Genomic DNA, 20,314 nt, shown 5'->3' with positions numbered 1-20,314 from the left:
TGCTTGAGTGTCACGTGTTTTCTATGATATGACTAAAAAGCAGTAGTGGGCGGGGCTAAGAGGCAGAGACCCTCCCGAGCGCGTCAGGTCCGGTTTGTGATTGAAACATCTTGGTGAAGTTAAAACGACTGTACCACTAAAATCCTAGATAGTGCAGACTATGTGGAGTTTTAGAAGCAATTCGGACTCCATGATCACCACTTTTAGTTTTAACAGCAAATATGACGTCATCGATTTCACAAAGTTAAAATCTAATCGAGTTTTGCGACAATTACTTATGAGTCCACTGTCTTCTAAAGATAAAAACCTTGATGATTTATGTATTAAAAAATGACATTTTTTTGGCAAAAATGGTTCCGACGCAATGCATTGTGGTCTATATTCTCTGATCTAGTGAGCATGGATGCACACTGGTTTTTCACAGAGACTTCTGGGAAATCTCTAGGGCTCTGGAATTTAGAAGTGTGGATTCGGAGGCACTAGCACACGGAGAACGCTCTAGATAGTGAGTGGGAGGGGATTTGAACACAACCTTTATTTACGTTATCAACACCTTCATGGTGGGCGTGGCTTTGACCAGCACCGGAGCTGACCCCTCTTGATGAGAGACTGGCGGCAATAACTGGGGAATCCCTTAAGTGGAGTGGTGACTGAGGCGCAGGGGGACACGACGCGCCAGATGCACGGGGTGACACCCCCCCAAAAGCCCGCAGAGGTCCAACAGGACGGCTGGAGGAAGTCGGAACCGGCTCATAAGCCACTCGTCCTCGTTTGCCAGCAAGTCTTCTTGCAGTCTAAAGATGCGTTCACTCCGAATTCTTCCATTTGCCACATCTTCTAAGAGCGCCAGATCAGCCATTGTGCGTCATTACGCATTGTGATGGGGCATTTTATTTCCATCCATTTAATTACATCTGACAAGCTACAGATGTCGGGAATAATCCACGTGGAAATGGGAAATTGATCAGCAAATGTAATTTCTTGTTGCTTTCTGAATGGTTGAGACATACGCCATACATTGTTTTATCAAAAATAAAACAAACTAAAGGCATATGCATGAATACCATAATTCTGTAGCTTATGAAGAAATGTTTTACTATGAAAACAACTTTCCCAAGTGGACAATTAATGCATCTCTATCTATCCATCTGTCTGTCTATCTATCTATCTATCTATCTATCTATCTATCTATCTATCTATCTATCTATCTATCTATCTATCTATATCTGCTCCTCCAGACGGACACACTGACGAGAATATCAGTTTTGTACATTATTTCGTTCTGTTAACTACATTATTTATGAGGATGAATTGCACAACATGCCAATATTGCAGAACATATTTCACTTTTCTTTCTGCAAATAAGTGTTCATTTGAATTTCTGTTGTAATTTTCGTTTGATTTTTTTGTTTGTTTCACTGCTGATCGATCAAACGGGTGTTGGTGTAGCTGTTAATTGTCAGACTTGCTTTGTGAAGTCTTCATGTTATTTCTGAGAGGCAGTATTGTCATTTTCACTTTCACGTGTTTTTTTCTATCTGCCGACGGTGTCGCCGTTTCTCATTTCACCCGTTTTTGTGCGTACGCCTGGGTCAGAGCGTGGAGGACCGCACATTTTCCCGTCAAGTTTGCTTTTTAAAAATCTCAACTATTGCGTAGAGAGTGGCGTACGCCTTCTTTTGTGCGTACACAACCTTTAGAAATGAGGCCCCACGTCATACATGTTCTTCAGGAGCTACTTTTCTATGTGGAGTTTCTGTAAATCATATACTGTCGGTGAGCTGCCGCCTAGTCGTAGAAAAGTGAACAACCATCGACTCCAGGCAACCCATGATCAACGAGTAGTGATCAACCGGGGGATGATGACGTCATCGTCGGAAAATAAAACGTTTGATATCTTAGCAACCGTAAACGCTCATTTTAACGGTAAAAGTAGCAGGTAGACCGGGGGGGGGGGGTGACCTGTGAATGACCTTTAATGTAATTTAATGTCTCAGAAACGGCAGCGGCACAAAAACGGTCTTTTTTTACCGGCGCCAAACGGAAATAACGACTCCGCCTACATGTCTGCTTTTCTTGGGGGGGTGGGGGGGTCAGCTACACCCCGATGCTTGAAACGGACTCAGAGGCGCGCGTCCCGGCGTGCGCGTATCCGCGGTGAGGTCACCCCCCACCCCCCTGTTTACACATCCGGGTCTGCAGCCCCTTCCCCATTTCGGAGCCATTTTGGACGCAGATCAGTGACCCCCCCGCCGCTTCCATCCCGGTGAACCGCGGACCCAGCGCTCGGTTCTGCCCCGGCTCGTGTCTGCTTCTGCCCCAGTCTCCATCCGGAACCCCCCCGGAACCCTTGGCGGTCCTGGGCGATCCATGCCCAGCATCGCCGCGCTGCCGCGGACGCGCTGCGGTGGGGGCTAGGCTGCTGGAGGGACCGGAGGCCCGTCTGGATCCCGGACTGATGTTCGGTCCGGACCTGGTTTAATGCCCGCGGACGGAGGGGGGGGGGCGTCGAACGGAACATGTCTTCTTCGTGGCTGACCTGTTCGCTGCTGCTGGGGACTCTGTGCGCAGGTGAGCGGCGCGTGCGCGTGTCCAGCCCGCGGTTCGTGTTTGTTGTGGTTGAACTGGGGGGTCGGTAAAAGCCCCCCCGCTGCCCCCTTTTACTCTCCCTACATTGATGTCCGGGGCTTTGACTCGGTGACCCCCCAGCTTTGCTCCCGAAGTCCCCACGGACATGTGTGTGTGTGTGTGGGGGGGGGGGGGGGGGGGGGGGGGGTCGCGTCATTGCTATAAATACGGTCGTGACGTCACCTCCGTGATTGTAGCTGAAAGATCCACGGAGAGAAAAACCACCACAGCTTAACACGCGTTAAACAGGAAACAGCGGTTCGGTTCAGATCATCTGAGGTCGATCATGATCCGACTGGATCAGATCCTCTGTCCTAAAGTGGATCCAGATCCTCTGTCCTAAAGTGGATCCAGATCCTCTGTCCTAAAGTGGATCCAGATCCTCTGACCTAAAGTGGATCCGATCCTCTGTTCTAAAGTGGATCCAGATCCTCTGACCTAAAGTGGATCCAGATCCTCTGTCCTAAAGTGGATCCAGATCCTCTGTCCTAAAGTGGATCCAGATCCTCTGACCTAAAGTGGATCCAGATCCTCTGTCCTAAAGTGGATCCAGATCATCTTCATCCAGACAGAAATTCCTGCTACTGAACAGTTTTCCAGATTCTTGGATTTCTTCCAGATCATCAAGTTAAATGAAATCTGTGTCCAAACCAACAAGTAAACTAGAATGAATGTCAAATCCATTCACATGTTAGTTTCCTAAAGTTCACCACTGTTGTTTTTCCACATCCAAAGAATCCAAAGGGATGTCTGCAGACGGATGGATGGATGATTGACAGATGGATGGATGGTTGGATCATTGATTAGTCGATGGATTCATGGCTCCACCCCTAACATGTACAGCAGCTCAGCAGCAGACCTTCTGCTCTATAGTCAGTAGCATCTTAGTTTAAGCTTAATGTTGTGGAGTTAGCCAGACTCTGCTCTAATCAGCGAACCCCCCCCAGTGACATCACGTGTGAAGTTCTCAGTGTCTGCAGTGAAACATTTAGTACACACTGAAGCCTGTGTTTATTGTAAATGCTTGGATGTGTGTATTTACTTTTAATGTTATCTATATAAAGACATTTGTAATAATTCAACATTAAAATCTAGAGAAATAAGTTAAAGAACTTCTGAGAATGTAAGTGTAGAAAACTGCCCACCCCTACCGAGAAACACCCCTACCGAGGAACACCCCTACCGAGGAACACCCCTACCGAGAAACACCCCTACCGAGAAACACTTCTACCGAGGAACACCCCTACCGAGAAACACCCCTACCGAGAAACACCCCTACCGAGAAACACCCCTACCGAGAAACACCCCTACCCATGAACACCCCTACCCATGAACACCCTCACCTCCTTAAATTCCTGCAGTGAGACATCTCCTATCAGATGTTTCTCTGAAGTTGGTTAGAAAGTTGAATCTCCTAAATGTGGAGTACTTTCATCTTGGAGACTTTTTCCTGGATGTTTCAGGTCGTCACATTGGACTTTGCTTTGGGTTTTCCAGAACTCTCCATTCCTTGGTTGATTATGTCTGCAGTTGGTCCAGTTCTGCTCCAGCTTCAACATTTTGCCTGATTTTTCTGAAGGACCCTTAGATAAACCACAGCAGACTTCATGATGGACTCTAGAATAGTGAGCTGAACGGGCCCCAAACCATGACACTTCCATCTCCATGTTTGGTAGGTGGTATCACGTTTTATTCTGTGGAATGCTGTCATTGCATTTTCTAGTTTTAGGATTTGTTGTCATTTAAATATCCCCCCACCCCCACCCATTTGAGTGACTAAAGAGATCCAGCTGATAAATAAAGATCTTGTAAATGAAGAATGACCTGATATGCCCCCAAATGTTTGGACAGATTTCAGGTCCAGAGACCGGTCTAGTGGTAAAAGTCCTTGGGGTCGCCGTGGGAGCAGATGTCACAGTCGCAGTGTGGAGGATTTTTTGCGGTTTCAATCGGTTCGCTTCACGCCACACGTCTTTGTGGGAGTGAAGGCCATTGTGTGCGTTTGCTGTTGAATGTGTGATCTTGTGTGACGGCGGGGGATGGGCAGAACTCCATAAGCACAGATTTAAAGAGACAGACACTATTTTTGTCTGAACAAAGATCAGGCGTGGAGCCGTCATTCACGCCTCCCTGTGGGCCATGTCCACGATGGCCGTTCGTTAGGACCATTCCTGTCTGTTGACAGGACCATTTTTGTCCTCTTTTAAAGGCTTTGCAAAGGGAACATTTCGTTTTATTTTCCAGGCATTGGCTCATACGATGATGTTGCTGGTTCCATGTTCTTTAGCTCAGCCGGCAGATCACAGCTCTAGAATTCTCTAGAACACAAAGTACTGATCAGATTCTGCAGGTTTCTCCTCCTAAACGGTTGGTCTGTAATTACATTATATGAACACTTCAACAATGTGACAGAATCTAAAAAACACATTCATGAATCACATTGTATGTATTTTTTCAATAATTTGTCTGTATATTAGTGCAGAAATGAAGTATTTGGTCAGGAACAGAAGTTACCTGTATACTTAGTAGTGTAACCCTGGTGGTGATGAAAGGTCAAACATCCAACTCTTCTGCAGTTATTTATTTTTGTCACAGATGCTTTAGAAAATGCCCTTTTCTACGTTCCTAATATTTGTAAGGATCAACCTCATAGTTTGTTCATTTAAAACCTTTTGTTGTTTCTCTAAAAGTTTCTGACTTGACAGAACCTCAGATCCAGAAGCTGTAGGTCTTTCACAACAAACTTCATTTTCTCTGTGAAAGTCTTTGTTCATTTTTAAAAGAGTTCATCTTTAGGTATCAAATATTCAAACCGGCAGGTCCGTCTGTGAAAAAAACTGGTGGACAAACACCTGGGGGTGGAGGTTAGCAACATCCCAGGGCAAGAGACAGCATCAAGGGTCAGATCCATTTAGTACCCTTTAGTCACATGGTACGGTCCCAGCTGAAGGAACCAACCGGCACTGGACCATTTGGTCACATGGTACGGTCCCAGCTGAAGGAACCAACCGGCACTGGACCATTTGGTCACATGGTACGGTCCCAGCTGAAGGAACCAACCGGCACTGGACCATTTGGTCACATGGTACGGTCCCAGCTGAAGGAACCAACTGGTACTGGACCATTTGGTCAAATAGTGAGGTCCCAGCTGAAGGAACCAACCGGCACTGGACCATTTGGTCACATGGTACGGTCCCAGCTGAAGGAACCAACCGGCACTGGACCATTTGGTCACATGGTACGGTCCCAGCTGAAGGAACCAACCGGTACTGGACCATTTGGTGACATGGTACGGTCCCAGCTGAAGGAACCAACCGGCACTGGACCATTTGGTCACATGGTACGGTCCCAGCTGAAGGAACCAACCGGCACTGGACCATTTAGTCACATGGTACGGTCCCAGCTGAAGGAACCAACTGGTACTGGACCATTTGGTCACATGGTACGGTCCCAACTGAAGAAAACCAACCGGCACTGGACCATTTAGTCACATGGTACGGTCCCAGCTGAAGGAACCAACTGGTACTGGACCATTTGGTCACATGGTACGGTCCCAGCTGAAGGAACCAACCGGCACTGGACCATTTAGTCACATGGTACGGTCCCAGCTGAAGGAACCAACTGGTACTGGACCATTTGGTCACATGGTACGGTCCCAGTTGAAGGAACCAACCGGCACTGGACCATTTGGTCACATGGTACGGTCCCAGCTGAAGGAACCAACCGGCACTGGACCATTTGGTCACATGGTACGGTCCCAGCTGAAGGAACCAACCGGCACTGGACCATTTGGTCACATGGTACGGTCCCAGCTGAAGGAACCAACTGGTACTGGACCATTTGGTCAAATAGTGAGGTCCCAGCTGAAGGAACCAACCGGCACTGGACCATTTGGTCACATGGTACGGTCCCAGCTGAAGGAACCAACCGGCACTGGACCATTTGGTCACATAGAACGGTCCCAGCTGAAGGAACCAACCGAAACTGGACCATTTGGTCACATGGTACGGTCCCAGCTGAAGGAACCAACCGGCACTGGACCATTTGGTCAAATAGTGAGGTCCCAGCTGAAGGAACCAACCGGCACTGGACCATTTGGTCACAGTTTACGGTCCCATGTGACCAACCGGCACTGGACCATTTGGTCACATGGTACGGTCCCAGTTGAAGGAACCAACCGGCACTGGACCATTTGGTCACATGGTACGGTCCCAGCTGATGGAACCAACCGGCACTGGACCATTTGGTCACATGGTACGGTCCCAGCTGAAGGAACCAACTGGTACTGGACCATTTGGTCACATAGAACGGTCCCAGCTGAAGGAACCAACTGGTACTGGACCATTTGGTCACATGGTACGGTCCCAGCTGAAGGAACCAACTGGTACTGGACCATTTAGTCACATGGTACGGTCCCAGCTGAAGGAACCACCTGGTACTGGACCATTTGGTCACATGGAGCCAGAAGAGATTCTTGACTCTGACATCATCCCAGCGTTTTTTTCTATGGAGGGATTTTTGGGTCATTTTTCCAAGCGCAAAACTCACTTTTTTAAGCATAAAACTTAAACATTTTGTGTTGATTTAAAATTCTTTCGACTTGAAACCCCAAAATACAATCAAAACAAATCAGCTTGTAACTGGATCAGGTTTGTGAAGGCTTAGAATAATTTCTGACCAATCAGCATCAACCGTCATGTCCCTGTCTGTGATTGGCTGCTTTTGAGGCACTTTTGGGATGCGCTGCCCTGCTCCATTTCGAGTGCAGCGGAGAGAGAATTTTCTTCAGTGAAAATTGTTTTAACTGCACGTATTTTTCTGTTTTAAAGTGCTAAATAAGTGTTTGGTTGACGCTCCAAACAGTCAGTGTTGCGCCTGGAATAATGGCACAGAAATCCCTCTGTAGTTTTCTGGGGATTTGTTGCCAAAAGGGAACTTCATAAACCCGACTTGGTGTGCTGGTTGAGGAATTCCCCGGGGACTTTGAATGCAGCATTCTCCCAGTTTTTTTCTGTATCATCAAATGAAAACAGGATGAACTACAAACATCCGTTAATAGTCAGCCTCATGTTGGGCGCCATATTTTTGGGGTTTTACTTTGAGTGGGGATTTCCAGGAGTCAAGTTAAAAAGAACATTACGTTGTGTTTTCGTTTCGTTGTATTTTTTTTATTTGACAAAGAATCATTTTCCTGTTTTATAAGGGGCTGGTATACAAAAACAGGAAAGTGCATCAGGAAGGTTAGTCTGCAGGAAGCCCAGAGCCGGCGGCGGACGCTGGGGTCCTGTGGCGAAGAGCAGATTGAAATCTCGTCATCATCTGAGACTTTGTGTCCTTATCAGGGTCCAGTCTGGGGGAAGTGGAAACGCGGGAGTGCGTGTACTACAATGACAACTGGCGTACGGAGAGGACCAACCAGAGCGGCTTTGAGCGATGCGAAGGCGAGAAGGACAAGCGGCTGCACTGCTACGCCTCCTGGCTGAACTCCTCAGGGACCATCAAGCTGGTGAAGAAGGGCTGCTGGCTGGACGACTTCAACTGCTATGACAGGTTGGTCTACGGCCTTATGGGCTTACCAGCGGGGTGCAGTGGTCGTAGTCTGACCTTATACGTGGAGATCACGGGTTTGATTCCATGGTATGGTCAAACCAAAAGAAAAACCCTTCACATCAGTGAGGATGTCTTCATTTACTTCTGCAGACAGCATGAGTTCACTCATCTGAACATTTTCAGACCAAAGCTGCCGCTGATACGGTCGATTTCAGGAGGTTTACCTGCTTTTGTCTGGAGGCCGTTTTGATCTATGTGTAGGACGTTGGAACAAAAATGCACATTTCTGATCTGACTGTCCTTTCAGAGGTTTCATCAGGAGAGTCCTTTAGATCTACGGATGTGTCAAACAGTTTTCTTGATTAAAATGGTGGAGTTATAGAAATGATATAACCAGCTAGTATTTATCTGAGGCCTCCAGGTGAATTTCAGCCAAGGTTATTATAGTTAACGAAAACGAACGAAAAAACTAAAGCTAGAACTGAAAAAACATTTTCGTTAACTGAAATAAAAATAAAAACGAGAGTTTTTAAAAAAAACGAAAACTAACTAAAACTGTTTGTTGTGTGAATAAAACGAACTGAAACTAAATAATATTAACCCCAAAAAATCCTTGGTTTTCGTCTTTGTTAAAACATAAGTCTTTTGGGTTGAAATAAAATCTATTTACTTCACGCTGCTAGTTTTACTGTGTATCTGACCCCTACGGCATCACGTTGTCTGTGACGTCACATGATGTCTGTCAGACACTGCCGGCTAGCGTGGTCATAGACATTTACATGAGCGTGATGGCTGCATTAAAAGTTGGGAGGAAGCGGGAGAGTCCTATTTGGGACTTTTTTGAATATAACAGCATCGAAAACTAAAGTAAGTGCCTTGTAGTCGAAGCAGGAGACAACATTTGTGGAACGCTCCTCAAAGGGAAAAACCCTACGAATCTAAAAGTACATTTAAAAAGCGCACACAAAAACGCAAATCAACAGTACCTAGACAAGCTAGCCTGTCGCCCGCCCTCCCCCGAAAAAGAAGCCAGAGCAGATAACGTAATGCTGTTATCGGCTGTTGTATTTTAATTTAAGGATGGTTGTCCTTGTGTCCTCTGAATAATAAGTGTTTCAAAATGGATCTTTGATTGAGTTTTTATTATACAATACTTATTCTGGTGATTTTGAATCATGCACCTGACAAATATCCTAATTTACAAAAAAAAGAAAAGAAAAAACTAAAACTAATAAAAACTAAACTAAAATGAAGCAATTTCAAAAAATAAAAACTAATAAAAACTAGTAAAGCTGCCTCTAAAAACTAATTAAAACTAAATAAATTTAAAAACAACAATTAAAAACGAAATAAAAACTAAAACTAATAAAAAATTTGAAACTATTATAACCTTGATTTCAGCAGCAGCAGAGGGTGTTGAAATCCTCTCCAGTTAGCAGCGCCCAACATCTCTGCATGGACTTTAGAATTACCAATAAACAGGACTTTTATTTTGCTTACGTTTGAAGATAGTGTTTTAATCCATTCATGTTTTTATTTTAGTTGGCTCTGCATTCACCACATTGATAGATTCCTTATATAATTCTCTGTAGAAGAGAACATATTTGTATCATCAGCTGAGTTTTAACGGTTTGAAACATTGAATACATCATTTATGTAAATATTGAACAGCAGCGGGCCCACAACTGATCCTTGGGGGACACCACAAATAATCTCCTTAGGATCTGGTTTAACTTCGACCTTGACTAATTGTTTCCTCCCGTTAAAAAGCTGTTGACCCAACTCACAGCTACTCCTCTGATCCAATACTCTTCCAGTTTAAGTCGAATGCTGTGTTTGAGGGTCGAGTGCTTCGTTTAGGACAATGAAAATTCCAGCTGCATGTTTCTTTTTTTCCAGAATATTTGTGATTTCCTCCACAACATGAATGATGGCCAATGAGGTTGATTTGGTTTCCTCTATACCGTTTTGACGGTTATGTCTTAGTTAGGAAATTTACGTCCTATTTTTTCTTACATCTGTGAAAATTGTGGAAGAAAAGAAACCGCTCTATAGTTTGTAAAGAGGTGTTTAAATGACAGATGTATGTTAGTGGCTTAGAGATGTCATACATGACCTTTTTGACCGCAGTCATGCATGACAATCAGTTAGATCTTTCCTGTTAAATGAGGGTTGGGATGTTTTATACGTTGTTGTTGTTACTCTTTGGGACTTCTGCTACAAATCTGGACCCACATTTACAGAATAGTACAGCTGGGCGATATGGCCATAACATAAAATGTCATTCCAATTTTGATTTTAATTGATCATCTCCTTTGGAAATAGTCTCTAACAGAAAGTTCAACTAAACACAAGCTGCATAAATGTGTGCAGAACAAAGAAGCAGAGGTTTGGGGAGCTACTGCTAGCTTGAACGATAAGGAGAAACACGAGAACGACGCGGCAGATCATTTTTGGTAGAAACAGCCTTGAAACGGATTTGGCTGCGTTTGGTTTGATGCTCCAAGTTTGAAATCACAACCAGAAACCAAAATCTCACTTTTGACTCACCAGACAAGATGGTAGATAAAAAAAAATCTACTGACCAAATGATTCCATTATTTTAAAAAGAAAAACTGTAGGTGTTGTTTAAAACTGATATTATGTTAAATGCAAACTGAGAGGAAGTCACATCATCACCACAACAAACAGTTTTTTCTAAGGAACTCCTGTTTTGATTTCTAATCCATCGTTGCTCTCTGGTTTCGCCGTTTTTTCGCCGTCGATGAAATGTTTGATTTTCATTCCCAAATGAGTGGTTTGTGTTTTCCTGCTGAAAAACGTCCCATCAGTCCATCACCTGCAGTCTGAACCAAAGATTCAAAGCTGCTGAAGGGGAGCAGACGGACAGAAAAAGCTCTTTTCTCCAGATTCTGCCTCCAGTTGATCCATTTTGACATGAAATCAGAACCAAAACAGCCGACGTTCCGTTGCTGCTGTGAGTCCAGCAGGTTTATCCTCCGGTTCTTTGTGGATCCTGGTCCAAATCCTCCCGCGTTCTGCTGCTTCACCTGCTTCAGCTGAAGCTCCACGGAGGAACTAGCAGGAGTTCTGACAGATTTCTGTGTGTAAATCCACAGTTTGATTGTGGAACCATCCCGTCTCAGCGTTCAGGGTCTAAATGTAGATCTCTGTCTTCAGAAGCTTCAGGCGTCAGTTTTTATTTTAGACATCACAAATTCAAAATGTGGAGTGAAACTTGTAAGCGTGTGTCATTTCAGGCAGGAGTGTGTGTCCATGGAGGAAAACCCTCAGGTGTTTTTCTGCTGCTGCGAGGGAAACTACTGCAACGAGAGATTCACCCACCTCCCTGACATGGTGGGCAACGGGAATCGAGGTGAGCAGCAAACCTGCCCCCACCCTCCAGGATGATGGCTAGGTTAGGGTTCATCTTGGACGTGTTTGATGATTCCTTTTGTTGGCAGCTTTCTGCCGTCTTTGCTGAATCTGTAACTAAGTTTGGGGGTTTATGGGACCCTCGGCCTCTTTGTGTGCACCGCCTAGCAGGGCTGGCGACAGACTCTCTTCAGGTGTTTTCGTGCCTGTTACAGTCTTCATCTTGTCTGTGGAGGATTAAGGCTACAGGACCTGATGGAATGTCTTCACCTGTAGATGTGCTTCCTCCACTTGAGCTCCAATTTTGAAGGTGGAAGTCCTAAATGTGAACATTCTTCTGTAACAGTGAAGATTCGGCCCCCTCCCCGTGTGCCGTCGGTGCTCAGTGTGCTGGTGTACTCTCTGCTGCCGTTGTGCGTGCTCTCGCTGGGCCTGGTTCTGGCCTTATGGATGTACCGACACCGCAAGCCCCCCTACGGCCATGTGGACCTAAGCGAGGTGACTTTCAGTTTTTCCTCTGAGGGCATGGAAGCAGTCTAGAATGCAGGTAGAATCCTAAAAGTGTTATTCTTTTTTTCCTGCATACGCAGGATCCTGGACCTGTTCCCTCGTCCCCTTTGGCTGGTCTGAAGCCCCTGAAGCTGCTGGAAATCAAAGCCAGGGGGCGCTTTGGTTGTGTTTGGAAAGCCCACCTAAAGAATGAATTTGTTGCTGTCAAGATTTTCCCCGTTCAGGTATTGGCTGCTGTTTTACGCCTGAAAAGCTGCTGTCTAAGAACTGCTTCTAAAGATTTTGCTCTGAGATCTTACTGACCCGGGTCTCTGCTGTGATTACAGGATAAGCAGTCGTGGCAAAACGAGCGGGACATTTATTTGACTCCAGGAATGAGGCATGAAAACATTTTACACTACATCGCAGCAGAAAAACATGGAGCCAGCCTGGAGACAGAACTTTGGCTCATCACGGAGTTTCACGAGAGGGTAAGGCACTTGCTTCTTTACACCACTGCCACCCAAAGGTGATCCCCTTTACCAACCGCGGCGCTGCTCGGATGGATTTGGAGCCAGAGAGCAGAATCCATGTCAATCCTCATTCTCCCTCGTGCGTCTGCAGGGCTCACTGACCGATCACCTGAAGGGTAACACTGTGACCTGGGCCGAGCTGTGCCACATAGCAGAGACCATGTCCCGTGGCTTGGCCTACCTCCACGAAGACATTTCCAGCTTCAAAGGGGAGGGTCCCAAACCCACCATAGCACACAGGTAAAAAAGCCAGAGCTTTAAGGCTAACCCTTAGAGTTGGAGAGATCTTGGCGTTTGAGTTGCTGTCGGGCCATCGTACTTCTCCAAAAGAGGATTTTTTAATCTTTGGCTTCTTCTGTTTGTCATGTCGTCATTTGGGTCGACATGACAACCGGACAAACGGCGTGTGGAGTTCTCTGCCTCACCCTCCTCCATAATGTCTAAGTTATCTCTGATAAAAGCCTTGCATTAAAAAGAGATTGACATCAATGTCAATGGTCAGTAGAGAAACGTTTGGTACACTGACGTAGCATCGCAGAGTCCAAAGATCTGCAGATGATGCTTGATGAAGTGAAGACAGAAGGGCACAAGAGGCGCTTGAAGGTAAAGACGAAATCTGAATTTATTCTCTGCCCCTACATTTATCCCCCCAAGCAGAGAGATATGGTGTCTTCAAATCCAGACATTACTACCACTTGATGACGTCATGAATGAAAGTCGCCGGTAAGCTATGTTAGCACGTAGCTGCCAGTGCTCAGAAAATACTTAACAATGTTGGTTTAAAAACTTAATGGTAAATAGTGTACACTTGTTAAGTGCTTTCTACCTTCCTCAAAGGCCCAAAGCGCTTTACAGTCACAAGCACATTCACACACTGGTGGCGGCTCCGCTACCGAACACTGCCACCAATCTTCCACCAGAGGCAAGGTGGGGTTCAGTGTCTTGCCCCAAGGACACTTCGACACATGGGCGGGCAAAAACAAATCGTCAATAACTGGAAACTGCCCTGCTCCCAGAGAATCTCACGTGAAGACATGTGTTTCTCCTCGGCGCCACAGCGCGACGTGGTGATGCGTAGTTTGGCTGGAGGATGGCCGGTATCCTATATACAGCTCAGCCATGGCAGCGCGGTACTCGTTAACACGTCCGGGCTGTAGTCATCGCGGATTGCGTGGTCCTTGTAGGATACATTTTTCCTCTTACGGGCCTCACGGATAATTAAATCCTTCACTTAAAAACGCTGTAAACAGAGAATCACAGGATGCGGTTTGGCTCCCCGCGGCGGCTTGGCCACAGGTGCTTGATGAGCTCGTCAATGGAGGTGTGGGAAGAATGTCCGGACCAAACGCTTCCCTGAGGAGCTGTGAGATGTTTGCAGGAATGCAGATGAGGCGAATGTTGGAGCGCCCGCTGCGCCCCTCCAGATCCACCATCTTTGATGGGAGGAAATCATTGTCACAGCTTCTCCACGTCTGTAAGACGTTGTTCAACTGCTCCAGCGTTGTCCTCCAATGACATGATACGGTGACCGTGGACAACAATAGAAGCTTCAAAAGTTTCAAAGGAGGACTTAAACTCAGTGGAGAGGCCCTCTTTTAGTCGCTCCGGCAGAGACGTGATGTCTTCCAAGGCGGAGTTAGCGCTAGCAGAGGCTAAGCCAGTGTTGGGCCCTTCGCTGTCAGTCAGTCTAGTCTTCAGCTTCGACATTCTAACACAGATTTGTCAGGAAAACTAGTTCACAGTCACTAGATGTGGGATCAGGAAGGTGTTTAGGTAATAAGGTCCAAGTTAGAAATTGCTATGTGGAGCAGGTTGAGCACGCGTGTTACTGCTTTCACTCCATACCCAGAAGTCCTACTTACTACCAAATGACTTTGATGATTTGAGATCCAACCCAACCCAAGTCCCCCACACTGCAAAGATGATGGCTCCTGTCTGTATGGCGCTGTTCTGACTAGCTGCTCACTAACATGTGCTCTTTCTCACGGCACCCCGGGTGTCTCGTGACAGTCCTGGCTTGCTCTGTCACGGTTGTTATGGCAATCCAGGTTTGCTTTTCCATGATGCCCCAGAGGGCCTCTAACGATTCCTTTGTTCCAGACTTGCTCTTGTTGGGCTCAGCCTGAAGGTCCTCTGCTGTGACTAAATCCCTCTATGAGAAGATCTGACGTTTTGAATGAACTCCTCAGGGATTTCAAGAGCAAGAACGTGATGCTACGAGATGATCTGAGTGCTGTCATCGGAGACTTTGGACTGGCAGTGTGCTTTGAACCTGGAAAACCTCCTGGAGACACACACGGACAGGTAGACGTTTCCCTTGATCAAAAAATTTGTGATGCATTAAAGTCATGTTGGAAGTCCACATTCAGGCCTTTTGCTGACATTCAGAGACTACATTTAGGCCAAGCTGAGATTGCAGACAAAAGCTGAACTGACCTTTCAGGCTGGACTAAGCTCTCTGGCTCTGGGCTCCTGTTTGAAAACGTATACGTCTATATGGCTTTGAAGGCGTGTTCTCTGGTTAGCGTTTTTATGGGAACCCAACTGTTTGCAGGTTGGTACCAGGCGCTACATGGCTCCAGAGGTGCTGGAGGGAGCCATTAACTTTCAGCGAGACTCCTTCCTGAGGATCGACATGTATGCCATGGGCCTGGTGCTGTGGGAGCTGGTGTCCCGCTGCACGGAGAGGGACGGTAAGCCTCAGTGCTTACCTTCGTTTCAGTGAATAATGAGTCAAAAGAAACAGTCCCGATAAAGAAAATGTGTTAAACTCCTTTCAGTGTCTTTCTCTAAAGCTGGAAATCCAGCTGTAAAATTCTGGACACAGAATGACGGTAACAGTCACATGAACAGGAAAAGGGTTGACTAGAGGTTACACATCTGAATCCAAAGTTATCAGCAGCTCAATGACACCTACAAGACTCTGAGAGGAGACATGAGGTTTACAGATGCTGGTGAAACGACCAACAAACAACTGGAGTATAGAGGTTATCAGGCTAGTAACCGTCTGCTCTCTGGACTTAGTTATGGTTCTGGAAGCAGCTGCTTCTCATCCAGAACCCTGCTGCTTGGACCTAGACTAAAACCACCAAATCCAACCGGATGGGCCCTGTCCTCCGGTCCTCAGAGATCAGACTCTAGAACTCTGCGCTGCTTGTGTTGAAGTGGTTCATCAGTGACCCGCTGGACCCTCATGAGCCTTCTGCTGGTGCCAGAGTCAGAACCAAACCAGGATCCGTTCCAGTTCCATGGATCTAAAATCTGGAACATTCTTCCCGATGATGTTAAATAATCTTCAAACAATCTTCAGGTTTAAGGGACGTACACACCAGGACGAATATTCGCCAGCGTTTTTCGCCACGTTTTTTGTGTTCACCCCCTAGGCGATTTTTGCTGACGATGAGCCGAGCGAACATGCAGTTTCATTCCCTGACGCTTAATGTAAAACAGACATACTCCTGTACACAAGGTGGCGCTGCGCAACTTTACGCTTCTTAAAGTCGCTTTTCACTCAGAAGAAGAGAGCGAGTATTTACGCGCTTGTTAGAATAATACAAAGAAAACATGAATATTTCAAGCACCAGTAGCTCCAGCTCCAGCGATGAAGAAATTATTGTTCTGTTGATGATGAAAGACGCCAGAAAAGACGTCGATTTTGGGTACATCCCATAGTTACGAGAAGAGAAGAACATGGGGAGTTCTATCGACTGGTACAAGAGCTGAAAATGTATCAGGAGCGTGTTTGGGGATATTTTAGAATGTCCGTCAGTGAGTGCATCTTCTTCGTCTTATTTCTTCGCGGCAGTGTAGACGCTACTTGGCGTCTATCTTCTTCGCTGGTATGTGTGCTCAGCAAGGCAGTTTTGTGTTTGAGCGCCCCCAAGTTGTGTTTTACTGTAACTTCAGAAGCTCCAGACACGTGTGCAAAAGCGCCGTTCTCATTGGTCGTATAGTTTTTGACGCGGCGCGTCAAACCAAAAAAACGAACCCGAGGCGTTTTTTAAAAAGTGACGCTTTGACGCGTGGCGTTTTTTCGCGTCGGTGTGCACACTCACATTGGTGCCCTTTGTTTAGTCACGAAGCGTTAAAAGTCGCCGTATATCACGCACGAAATTCATCCCGGTGTGAACGGGCCTTTAGAATGAAAATGATTCTTGTTTGATTAGTGCGTGACGTCTGAAAGTCTTGTTTCTACACTTCTATATTCTTGCTTTAAAGAGAGTTTATGAATGTAGGGTTTGACGGTTAGAAATGTATCTGTTGTCTTTGTGCTGTTATTGGTTTTTTTTTGTTTCATGAAGCCCTTTGAGCTGCTTTGGATGGTTCTGTAGGTATAAACCTGCCCACCGTCCACAGGTACAGTTGGCGAGTACATGCTGCCGTTTGAAGATGAAATAGGTCAGCATCCTTCCCTGGAGGATCTGCAGGATGTTGTTGTGCACAAGAAGATGCGTCCCGTCATTAAGGATTGCTGGCTCAAACATCCGGTAAGTAGTTGTGGGAGGCGGCTGTCTGCAGGACCTTCACGTCCGTTTGATTTCTGAACTCAGGTGGAAGTAGACAAAGGACTTGAAGGGAGCTCAGGCAGACTGATGCATGAGTGTGTGGTTCCTGCAGGGTCTGAGCCAGATCTGCGAGACCATGGAGGAATGCTGGGACCACGACGCAGAGGCACGACTGTCAGCCGGCTGTGTGGAGGAGCGCATCGGTCAGATCGCCAGGACAACCAGCAGCACTACCTCAGACAACCCCGTCTCCATAGTAACGTCTCTCATCAACGAGGACCTCCCTCCCAAAGAGTCCAGCTCCTGAACGGGTGACTCCCCCCCCAGCTCCCAACTGTCAGTTTTCCAATCCAGAAACCGAAATGCAGCTGCTATTTTACCCAGGACTTCACGTTAAGGAACATTTGGAGTCAGACCTTCCTAACACATCCGTCTGCTGTAGGCAAAGTTGGAATAAGCTATCCCATCGGCACATCCCACCACATCCACGTGTCAAACCTCCGTCATCACCTCATCCCTCACTTTTTATTACCTCATCAGGTGTTTGTTGTTGCTTTTCCCATCGTGGTCACGTGATCGTCTGCGGCCAAATGACATGAACCTTTGCTCCTCCCCTCAGACGACGTGCTGCAATCTCGGAGGACCCGGTGTGAGACTGTTAACAAAATGTATTCATCTTCCTCAGGGGTCAACGCTTCTCTTCTTAAAGTCTGCTCTCGGTAGAACGCTGCGTTCCTCCGGCGGAGAACCAGCACCCAGCTTCTGATGGAAGGTTTTAGTGGACGCTTCGGACTTCTCAAAGATTTGGGACAAGTGTCTTGTCCTTGGAACTACCTCTCAGGTATCCAGCAGGCTTCTCTAAACGGAGACAATTCAGCTACTAAGGACAATTTTCCTGGACGTCTTTCTTTAGTTACTCCTGTTCCAGAGACGCCGACTGGAGTCGCAATGTTACATTCTCAAGTCTCAGTCTGTGTGTGTGTGTTTACACGTGTGTGTGAGTTTGTGCACACGTGTATGAGTCTAAGTGTGTGTTTACACGTGTGTGTGCATGTGTATGAGTCTAAGTGTGTTTGTGTGTGTATACTTTGTTGTTAACCCCCCGTGTGAATGAGTGGGATGATGTCCAAACACAGTGTGTTGGTCTGATTCCTGACCGGGCCGTACCGGGGCAGAGGCGTGCTCTCCGGTGCTGGGTGGACCCGGGTGGACCCGGTTGGACCCGGATACCTCAGTCGCTGCATGTCAGGCACGGAGAGCTGGACGGGTTGCCTTTGTCTCCAATGCAATGCCATAGTCGTACCATAACAAGAACCATACATGAATGTTTGTTCTGCTGCTGTGACTATTCCAGGTTCCTCAAGGATTCGTAGATGTTCCTGCGTTCTTTGTTCGTAGAACACTAACATCGAAGAACTTCTCTGTGACGTGATCAGGCTGATTTCCTGTTTTTATTTTTTATTTTTGGACTCGTAAGCCTTCAGCTGCTTACTCCACCAGACTGACCTCAGATGTTCTGACAAGTACCTCAGGCTTTTTCTAAATATATATCAAGTTGTGTTAAATATTTGATTGTGTTTTAGTATTTGATATTTTATTGTTGGTTGGGCCTCAGACTGTGGAGATTGTCTTTCATTGTGGAGCAGAGCTGGACCGGTTTTCCGGCTGTTGAAGCTCTGCAGAGCTAAGAGAAGACGGGCAGATTGCTGGAAGTGTTGGTGTTCACTCAGATGCTAAACTGCGTTGATACTTTTCCTTCAATACAGAATCAGGGCATTGCTGTTCCTAAGTTACAGTTCTGGAAAGGGTTTCCTAGATCTGCGTCTGCGTGTTTATTTGGACATGTGGCCCTCTGCCTTTTGATGAAATGTGTCCAACAGTGGGGAGGGCTCCTGGGGGACAGACTGTGAAATATTACGAGCAAACCAGAGGTCCTCATCATGGTTTGGTCCGGGCGGCGTCTCGGATGGGCCGTCTGAACCGCATCGGCTGAGTATTCACCTGCTGATGTGACGTTCTGATCCGTGTCGTAGTAGTTTAGTCACGTGGGACAACACACATCTGTGCTTTGACCGTGGTGATTTACCAGTACTAGCTCTTTGCTGATGTGCAGTTTTGATAATCCTATGTGTGCCGGACGCTGTTTGTGTTTGTTTGTAACCACTGATCGATGCAGCACCATCAAGGTCCCATCAACGGTCCCGGGCTCCAGCAATAGTAACCAGACAGCAATAGTTCTTTCAGAGCCCAGCCGGGACGTCGCCGTCTCCTGTGCAGATCAGCACAGGGCAGCTCATCACACCCGGATCAGGCTCCATGGACAAACGCAGTGGGGCGGACGTGCACGCCCGGCGTGGCCCAGGTGCTTTCACAAATTGTGCCACAGAAACAACGGTCCTGCGATCGGTTGTTGCCTCAAAATGCTGTCTTACACCCAGCTCTTCTGAACCGAAAACCCTGTTACCTCATGCAGTACCTCCTACCACCAACATGGAGTCGGTTTCATCTCCAACAAGAACGTTGCATTTTTGTGTACATATTTACCCAATAAATGTAAAGGTTTCCTCCGTCTGACACGTGGAAGCGGTTTCTCTGCTCAGCATTTGGTTTCCATGTGGGAGTGTGTGCCCTTTCCTGTTTACGTGACCCGTGTGACTGTAACCCAGTGTGACTGCGGATAAATGCTTAGGAAATATAAAGTAGAGAAATATACATTCATCATTTTGTTTATGAAAATAAAAACCAATTCTGATTAAGTGTGTAAACACTGTTTTCTGTTTCATCGTCTTATGGGGTGGACGGGTGGGGGGTGATCACCTGGCTCAGGTGTGTCCAGTAAAGTAGGAGGTGCCAAAGCTAGGTTTGTGTGACGCCATTCCCTGATCTGTGATGACTCCGCCCCAAAACAGGAGGCAGTCTGCTGCTGTGCTTAAGGTGGACACTAGATGGCGGTAAACATGAGGGTACTGAGTGCTGTGGGTGGATGGATGGATGGATGGGTAGGTGGGTGGATGATGGGTAGGTGGGTGGATGATGGGTAGGTGGATGGATGATGGGTAGGTGGGTAGATGATGGGTAGGTGAGTGGATGATGGGTAGGTGGATGGATGATGGGTAGGTGGGTGGATGATGGGTAGGTGGGTAGATGATGGGTAGGTGGGTAAATGATGGGTAGGTGGGTGAATGATGGGTAGGTGGGTGGATGATGGGTAGGTGGATGGATGATGGGTAGGTG

At 46.7% G+C, this 20,314-nt stretch overlaps 1 protein-coding gene across 2 annotated transcripts; it reads left to right on the top strand.

Annotated features, from left to right (window-relative positions):
* The first annotated feature begins 1,941 nt into the window (after nucleotides 1-1,941).
* LOC101171650 (activin receptor type-2B) lies at nucleotides 1,942-19,845 on the top strand. Of its 2 annotated transcripts, none has more exons than XM_023965018.2 (11): nucleotides 1,942-2,571; nucleotides 7,971-8,178; nucleotides 11,439-11,554; nucleotides 11,900-12,051; nucleotides 12,144-12,287; nucleotides 12,390-12,533; nucleotides 12,667-12,815; nucleotides 14,765-14,879; nucleotides 15,130-15,268; nucleotides 16,932-17,062; nucleotides 17,193-19,845. In XM_023965018.2, exons 1-11 carry the CDS (start codon nucleotides 2,520-2,522, stop codon nucleotides 17,385-17,387), a joined length of 1,545 nt encoding a protein of 514 aa, XP_023820786.1. In that variant the 5' UTR covers nucleotides 1,942-2,519; the 3' UTR covers nucleotides 17,388-19,845. The 2 variants fall into 2 exon arrangements, with proteins under 2 accessions (XP_023820786.1, XP_011471683.2); XM_011473381.4 differs by lacking the exon at nucleotides 1,942-2,571 and adding an exon at nucleotides 4,126-4,300.
* The last annotated feature ends 469 nt before the right edge of the window (nucleotides 19,846-20,314 follow it).

The sequence above is a fragment of the Oryzias latipes genome, chromosome 17 (assembly GCF_053564925.1).
Source record: "Oryzias latipes strain Hd-rR chromosome 17, Olatipes_Hd-rR_3.1".
Taxonomy (NCBI): Eukaryota; Metazoa; Chordata; class Actinopteri; order Beloniformes; family Adrianichthyidae; genus Oryzias; species Oryzias latipes.
Note: the sequence above shows the minus strand (reverse complement) of the source record. Positions and strands in the feature narration are given on the sequence as shown.

Excerpts from the sequence above, each read along its gene's own strand:
- LOC101171650 (XM_023965018.2), top strand. The coding sequence starts at position 2,520 with ATGTCTTCTTCGTGGCTGACCTGTTCGCTGCTGCTGGGGACTCTGTGC. Across the intron at positions 11,555-11,899 it reads GGTGGGCAACGGGAATCGAG|TGAAGATTCGGCCCCCTCCC; the intron begins GTGAGCAGCAAA and ends CTTCTGTAACAG. Across the intron at positions 14,880-15,129 it reads CTGGAGACACACACGGACAG|GTTGGTACCAGGCGCTACAT; the intron begins GTAGACGTTTCC and ends AACTGTTTGCAG.